General features: G+C 32.6%; 1 protein-coding gene across 1 annotated transcript; it reads left to right on the top strand.

Annotated features, from left to right (window-relative positions):
* The first annotated feature begins 6,848 nt into the window (after window positions 1–6,848).
* On the top strand, window positions 6,849–8,300 carry LOC108686278 (28S ribosomal protein S35, mitochondrial). Its single transcript, XM_018191501.1, has 3 exons — window positions 6,849–7,056; window positions 7,129–7,748; window positions 8,011–8,300. The coding sequence occupies exons 1-3, from the start codon at window positions 6,888–6,890 to the stop codon at window positions 8,275–8,277; spliced, it is 1,056 nt and encodes a 351-aa protein (XP_018046990.1). The 5' UTR covers window positions 6,849–6,887; the 3' UTR covers window positions 8,278–8,300.
* The last annotated feature ends 26 nt before the right edge of the window (window positions 8,301–8,326 follow it).

The raw sequence follows: 8,326 nt of genomic DNA, 5'->3' as shown, positions 1-8,326 counted from the left end.
TTGTATCGCAAGATCGCAAAATTAAATTTACAGTTAAATATAAGAACATATAATAAAATAAATAAAAAAAAATATGATGTATATTTTTTATATACTTTTTTATATACTTATTTTTTAAAATTTATTTTATTATATGTTTTTATAGTAACAAATGTGTATCAGAAAAGATAAGAAAAAGACATCGCTGACATCACGCCCAATTATGTTTTCTCTCTTAATCATGAGAATCACTTTCTCCCTTCAAGCTCCTCGCCTCCTCAGGATTTATAATAATTCCAGTAACATATATGTGCGTATATGTGCGTTTCGATACAAGTAACGTCGCGCGCCGAACATCATTCCTGCCGGTGCATTAAATCACTAGAGCTATAAAGTACCGTAAATTCGCATCCATTTTCATGCGAAACGCAGTCATTTCGAATTTATGCATTTGTATTACGTGCTTTATTTGGGAAAATGAAGCTGTCAAGTATGTAAATTAATATTTTTTAGTTGTAATTAGTTTATTTACGAACAAAAAAATATGTACAAATGCTCACTTTATGTGTTCTTTAGTTTAATACAGATTTATTTGTCGTAGAAGTGCATAAAAGTGTACGTAGGATATGTGTAAGTACACTTCAGGAATACGAAAGTACACATCACATGTGTTAGGCTGCACCCAATTAACCCAATATGGACCCTAGTGTACTTCAAATCGTGTACTATGTGCACTTCGGCCATTTTTACGCGACATTTCTGTAATCAATTACGATACTTCATAATCTAGTGACTTTACAGTGTGTGCATACGGAATCGGAATGACGAAGCGGATTTCTTACTAGAAATGAGTTCATTAGCATTCCGTTCCATAAAGCCGGTTCTATATTAGTTGCAAGCCGATCGCAAATTTGTTGTGACAGCCAATATGAAGCGTTGATTTCAAAATGCAAGCTTCAGATTAGCTGTCGCAACGAACTTTCTCTACTGTATCAGAACCACCGAAATCATGGCCGAAACAAATAGAAACATATAAAAACGATACAGAATCAATGAAATGTCGATTGCAGGCTATGTCGATCCGGCTATTATTAATGGTTAAGAATTTGACAACTTCGAAGAAAAAAATTAATAATAATTCTTATTTTTCAATACAACATATTCTTGTTTTATATATACATAGTCCAACTATTAAAGGAATTCTTTAAATAATTCCGATGTCATTCTAAAGTAATTGAAGAACTTTTCACGATTGGTCGTTTGCATTTTAAGAACTTAATTATCACTTGCGCCTTGGAAACGCCTCATTCTTTGTGTAAACATTGACTGTGTTCAGAATTTTCGTTTTCTTGTATATTTCCGCTGTTGCAATAAAACGTTATAAGCGAAATAAAATTTTCGCACACTCTTAAATGTCGGAATAGCACGCCAACTTGACACATTCTTGCCTTTCGCAATAATTTTAACATTAATAATAACACTTCTTCTTCATCCATCATTATAGATTTACAAAAAAAGTTTCTGAATATTCGTTTCAATTTTTAGATTCAATCATTTAGCTGAAAATGCTATTCCGTTTCGTAAAAATTTTCTCTATCCGTCCCATGCAGCCAGAACGCAATGAAATTTTGGTAACAAAATATATCTCACTCTTATAATTCAGTATTTTTGAGTATTCAAAGTAATGTTATAGATAAGATAATTGCACAAATTATGCATATTATTGCTTTAGTCGCATTAAACTAACAAAATATCAATTAAATTAAGCAAATTAGCTTGCGATTGAGACGACATTCCGTCTGTTTCCATTCCGTTCCAATTACATGGGATGGGTAGAGAAATTTCTTAAGGAATAAAATTGTAGTGAACTCAATTTTTTAAGAAATCCGTCCCACCGTTCCGATTCCGTATACATGGGACGGCACCCTAACGCTCGCAACATTCGCAAGCATTGTTTGTCCTTGTTTAATATCTGATAAACAACAAGGATGAAATGATTTCACGAGCGTGAATGTAAATAGAACGCAGCCAGAGTTTGCAAACGTCTCTCTCTAAAATTAGCGCTCTTTGTCGTTTCTCTGTTTCTTGTTCCTCAAGGCCTATAATTGTGAAACGTGAAATATGGGACGGTATTCATAGTTCGTTTTTATTAAAAAATCGTCTTAAATATAATGTTTAAGATACTAATACAATCCTCGAAGACTTACGACATCTTAAGATTGACTTAAATCGATTGAAAATGGCATGCGTGTCCGAAATATATGTTTGCTCTTAATTGGTAATACGAATGTATGTACGTTCTCGACTGATACTACCATTGTGTGTGCACGCCAATCACAAAAGAGGATGGAGACATGGCCAGATTGATAGTTTTAGGGACTCTAATCATAATTACTGATAGCAGACAAATTGAATATTTCTGATTTATTTATGTTTATATAATTTGGGAATCGTTTGGGGAAATTTGGAAAAAGCATTTAAATATTTGGGTAATATTTGGGTAGTATTTTTCTTGTTATTAACAAATTTTATCATGCACATCACATTTGCAGACTTTATTTAAGATTTAAGACTTTATTTGCAGATTTTATTTAATGTGTTTTAGAGAGCGTTTATATTGATCATATACCGTAATCTGTAAGGATTGACTAATCACAGTCAAGTATTCCCCTCTCAGCGATAAGAAAAGAATATTTGAAAGTGATTGGCCAATTTTTACAGATTACGGCTTACGGCATACGGTTACGGCCAATATAAACGTTTCCCTTATGAATAGAATCGATTAGAAATCATTTGGAGAATACGTCTTCATTATTATTTTCATTTGAGAAAAGTCACTATTTGGCAATTTAATAGATTTACACATTACAAAAACGAATAAAGCCCGGGTGTAGTAAGTATAGTACAATAAATATAACATATAATATTAATAAACCTGAAATCGTCAAAAATTAACCAATTAATCAATTAACTCGGATCTAATTATGCGTAGTAAGAAATTATACAGAGTGTCTCTTAAGATGGGTTGAGGCCACATTGGAGGCGAAGAATGGATCAAAGGGAACAAAAAATTATATCATTTTGAGATACTCGCTGTAGTTTTCGAATTAGAAAAGAAAACGTCTAAGTCAATATGCGATTAAGCCGTGCCGCGCAAATTCGTAGGACGGCCCACACTCGAGCAGCGGCGGCGACATGCAGGGAAGGGGAAGAATGTTTCATCGCCTGGCACAGCTTGGCATGGCGATCCTATGTGTTTCGCCGCATCGCGCCTACACTATATACCAAAAATCTTATTTTCACTGAAGTTTTCCTTACATATTTTTTATCATTATAAATCATATTATTTAGCATGTTAAATTTAGCATGTTAAACGTTTTAACACAATTATAGATATGTTAAGCGATGTAATTAATTAGAATCTTACGCAAAGCGTATGCTGATCGTCCTTTTATTTTTTGACATGTTAATACACTTAAAATTATAGTATAAGTTCGCGTAGACAGTCGCTACATTGGAAATCCATATATATTAGAAGCTCCACACAATAAAAGGAACAGAAAACAGAGAACAAGGAATAAGAATTTTAAACTATCAAAAATCATGCATTATGGAATATACAGTTTCTGATAAGTTGAAATTCTTATTCTCTGTTCTTTATTCCCTGTTCCTTTTATTATGCGGAGCCCCTTATTTTTTCATGTATAATGGCGCATTTGATTGAGATTCTTTTTCACATATTTTTTGCCGTTTAACAAGTTTAATTGTAACCTTTAGAAACGTTCTGAAATTTTATTAATCTTTAATGTTCATTGATGAATAAAATTTAAATTTTCTGTAACTGAAAAGATTATTTATGTACGTTAATGAGATGTTTAAGTTTGCATTAAAAATAAAACTCCGACAAAATAGCATAAAACGACGCGATAGGTCTGACAAAGTATGTCTCGAAGCGTAATTAAATAGAAACATCGTATAATAAAGCAAGCGGAAAGGTATCGCGACTATCAGCATATGCTTTGCGTAGTGCTTTAATTAATTACATCGCTTAACATATATACTATACCATACATATATTATAACATATATATATATATATATTTTTTTTTATATATATATACATACCTATAATTGTGTTAAAACGTATTTAACGTGCTAACAAAAATTAAATAAAATAACATAATTTATAATGATAAGAATTGTATAAGGAAAACTTCAGCTAAAATAACATTTTTGGATAGTGTAGTTAGTTGGACAGTATAACCAGTAGAAACACTCAACAAAAAAATGCGTGTTCACGTAGGTGTGGCTGCTTTTGTTTTAGGCCGGATCCAATGAAATGCAAACTGACAAGAATGTACATTACACAGATCCCGTATGAGCAGATATCCGCCAGTGGCAAAAGAAGACAATTTAAGAGCTGCGTCATAATGCGCTATTTCTAAAAAATGGATAAAAAAAAGAAAAGTTATGTTATGTGCAGTATTAAACAATGCAGTAATAATAGTAAAAATTCACAATGCACTTTTTTTCATTATCCCAAAGATATCGTAAGATAAGTTTTATAATTTACAAAAAGTAAGTAGTTTTTTGCTAGGTTAACTTAATTAAACAATCAAATGTAATTTTGTGAAAAAGGATAATATTTTTACATTGACTACGTTTACACGCATCCTTAATTATGTTTTTTAGAACAAAGCAATGGACTATCGCATTATATCCTCTTTCAGTCCTGAATTTTTCAAACGTTAACATGGCGGATGCTCACGTGACTGTGACACGGAAATCAAAGGTGTCGATACAGAGTGTCCCTAATGGTAATACTGTGGTGTAGACGCGATGCGGCGAAACACATATAACTGCCATGTCACGTTGTACCAGGCGACGAAGCACTCCTTCCCCTTCGCCGCTCGAGTGTGGGCCGTCCTACGAATTCGCGTGGCGCAATATTGGCTTAGACGTTTCTTTTTCTAATTCAAAAACTACAGCGAGTATCTCAAAATGATATGAGAATTTTTTGATCCTTTTAATCCATTCCCCAATGTGGCCCCAACCCATCTTAAGAGACACTCCGTATATAATAAAAAATCAATTTAATCATAAACTTAATTATATTCGATTAATTTTCTTCACATTTAACTGTGATTGGTCAATTCTGTATGGCTTAAGACTTTCTATATTTATTTACCATCTGAGTGAAGTTTACGAACGCAGTCTAACATTGGAGTATTCGAAGTAAACTTTTAACAAAAATATAAAATTAAGAAGAAAATTTGTTAGTATGTATTATTTTCTTTAATTTATAAATATTATTATTATTTTAATACATTTCAAAAAGAAAAATTTTTATATTTACTCTTTATTTTTGTTATTTTCCAGTAAAGCCAAAATGATTTTATATATACTCACTGAGCGCTTGGTTCGTACTTATGGATCCATAGATAAAAATCAATCGGTGAGTAGACTGCATTCCGAAAATCATAGAAAAAAATCTGTTTCAATCTTTTAGGGTGCGGTCCACTTAACGTTATGAAACAAATGCTTTGAAACTTTTGATTGATCAATCGGAAGAAAAAATTTTATTAACTGACCAATTAAAAAATGCTTCGAAACATTTGTAGCATCAAGTGGACCGTAATTTAGTTGGCGAGTGTACATGCATATAATATATGTATATATCAAGAAATATTATATACTACATCTATTACATCCATTATACTCAGGCTTTGTTTTCATAATGTGTAAATCTATTAAATTATCAAATAGTGACTTTTTCCAAATAAAAATAATAAAGACGTCTTCCCCAAATGATTTCTAATCGATTCTATTCATAAAACACATTAAATAAAATCGTTATCTTTTAACTTGACGTATGATAAAATTTGTTAATAACAAGAAAAATACTATTTCCCAATTGTTTAAATGCTTTCCCCAAATTTCTCCAAATAATTCCCAAATTATATAGAGACCAACGTTATGCTACAAATGCTTTAAAACAATTTTTGATTAGTCATCAATTTGTAAAATTCCTTTTTCTAATTAATTAACCAAACGCTTCAAAGCATTTGTAGTGAGACTTTGACCGCAGCCAAAGACATAAAACAATCAGAAATATTTAATATATCTGCTATCTAGTTACACCATGTAATTCTTCCACCATGGATGATCTTATACATCTGTTCGCGTTGCTTGCACTTTTGGCACTCGACATTTTCGCTTTCTTTCTTTTCAAGGCAAAATATGTATCTATTTCATTTTAATTACAAAAATATTTGGGAATTTAATGCAACGCGAATAGACCTATTGATATTGCACTCCTTGCACTCAGCACCTTTGCTCTCTCTCTCTTTCTCTCTCTCTTTCCAATTATTAGCAAATATATTTAGGATATTGATTAATTTATTAATGTAATTAATCATTTAAAAAAGTAAATTTGCTTGTTGTTTGCCTTATTTTTACGTATTTCTTCGCATATTACGAGCCATATTAATATTTACTTTTTTTTAAATCTGAATTATTGATAAGTGATCTATTTTCTGTTCTGCACTAAACTGCTCTAGAATTTTCTTTCTCACTTTCGACAAATAACATAATAATTAAACGTATAACTATCTTACTTTAAGTTCTAAAAATGTACACTAGTTCAATTACAGAAAACAGATTTCTTGCAGCAAATATGATTAGTTTTTATTTTTGGTTTTGGCCAATCACATTTGTCAGTAAGCGATTGTGGTATTGAATACGTCGTTAACCAATAGAAAACCGTATTTCCTAGAAATTTTTTATACTTCAACTCGTACTTTAATCTTTCTTTTCGCTTGGCAGCAATTGCGAATCAATTGGTTTCTAGAATTTTAGGTTATGTTGAATTAGAATTAGGTTATGTTACGTTCTATAGTACGGGATTAATGCTTATGTTTTTACATACTATAAATTATAAAATAATACAGTTCCAAGTGCACGTAAACATGTTGTTGTTAAAACGTGGATGTGAGGTGAACTTTACACAAAGTTTGCCGAAAACGCTGAAATTTCTCGCAATGTATTCAAGCGCCTCGGAATTAAATGAACGGGAACGTTGGTATTGGTTATGTATTCCAATTTGTCGTGTTAGAAACGAAAGATAAGTATACTTGTCTCTATTTTCAGAATTTCGAGTACTGGAACTTTATCCGCGAAAAAAGAATTTCACGCAGGCGAAGCAAAAAGTAGAACGTATAAATATCCCACCACCTAGAACAAAGGAGATGCCTGTCGACCAGGACTGGCCGTCGGTCTGGCCAGGTGCGCGAACCTTTCATCCTGCTTCGGTACCTCTTCCGTTGCGCCAAGGGTACCAAGAAAAGGGCGTAACACCCAGTAAATACGCCAATACCGAACTAATGAAAATACCAAATTTCTTACATCTTACACCACCGGCGATACGGAGGCATTGTGAAGCGTTAAAACAGTTCTGTACAGAGTGGCCTATCGGTTTGGAAACAGAGGAGAAATGCATGAAACATTTCCCCGTCGAGATCATTACATCCGATTATTGCTACTCTTCACCCACCATAAGAGATCCACTTGCTAGGATTGTAAGTCTACGAATAAGGATGTCTTCCCTTCATTTAGATACTCATGCCAAAGATAAGCTGCTGCGATTATTGGGAAACAAGTACAATCCAGACACAGATATGATAACAATTACAGCTGATAGATGTCCAACCAAAAAGCAAAACTTAGAATATGTACGGTATCTACTTACAGCAGTTTATCACGAATCTTGGGTAAGTAATAGCTGAACTGTATAAGTACATCAAATTACTTCCATTATATGTAATTTACAAATTTAGCGAGTAAAAGTACTCAAGAGTAAAGTTTGAGACAATTGAAAAACAGGTAATGGGAACAAATTACAAATTTCAACTCGTCGGACATCATATATTCTGATATAAATGGTTTCTGATAGGTTGAAATCTATTATTTCCTATTCCTATTACTAGTATTTTTGAATTGTGTCTTAAGCTTAACTTGGAATCTTATTTACAGAGGATAGAATCATGGGAAGCTGAGAAATCAGAGGCAGACATGGAGTATTATGATTGGGACACCAGCCCGAGTCGTACACACTTAGTAACGCTGTACAAATGGCCGGAACCACCGACGGATTACGATTACGAGACCATTCCGCACGCAACGGAATACAAAATTGCCGTTTCAGATCTTATAAACAATGGCGAAGATCAGTACTCGGTCAATAAGTACAAGGAAGCTGTTAAAAATTTGTTAAACCTCAAGTGCGATAATAAAGGTTGAATTTTGAGTAAAATTGAACTATATCACGAAAAGCTAAATTAATTTTAAC

This window comes from Atta colombica, unplaced genomic scaffold (genome assembly GCF_001594045.1).
Source record: "Atta colombica isolate Treedump-2 unplaced genomic scaffold, Acol1.0 scaffold172, whole genome shotgun sequence".
NCBI classification, from domain to species: domain Eukaryota; kingdom Metazoa; phylum Arthropoda; class Insecta; order Hymenoptera; family Formicidae; genus Atta; species Atta colombica.
Note: the sequence above shows the minus strand (reverse complement) of the source record. Positions and strands in the feature narration are given on the sequence as shown.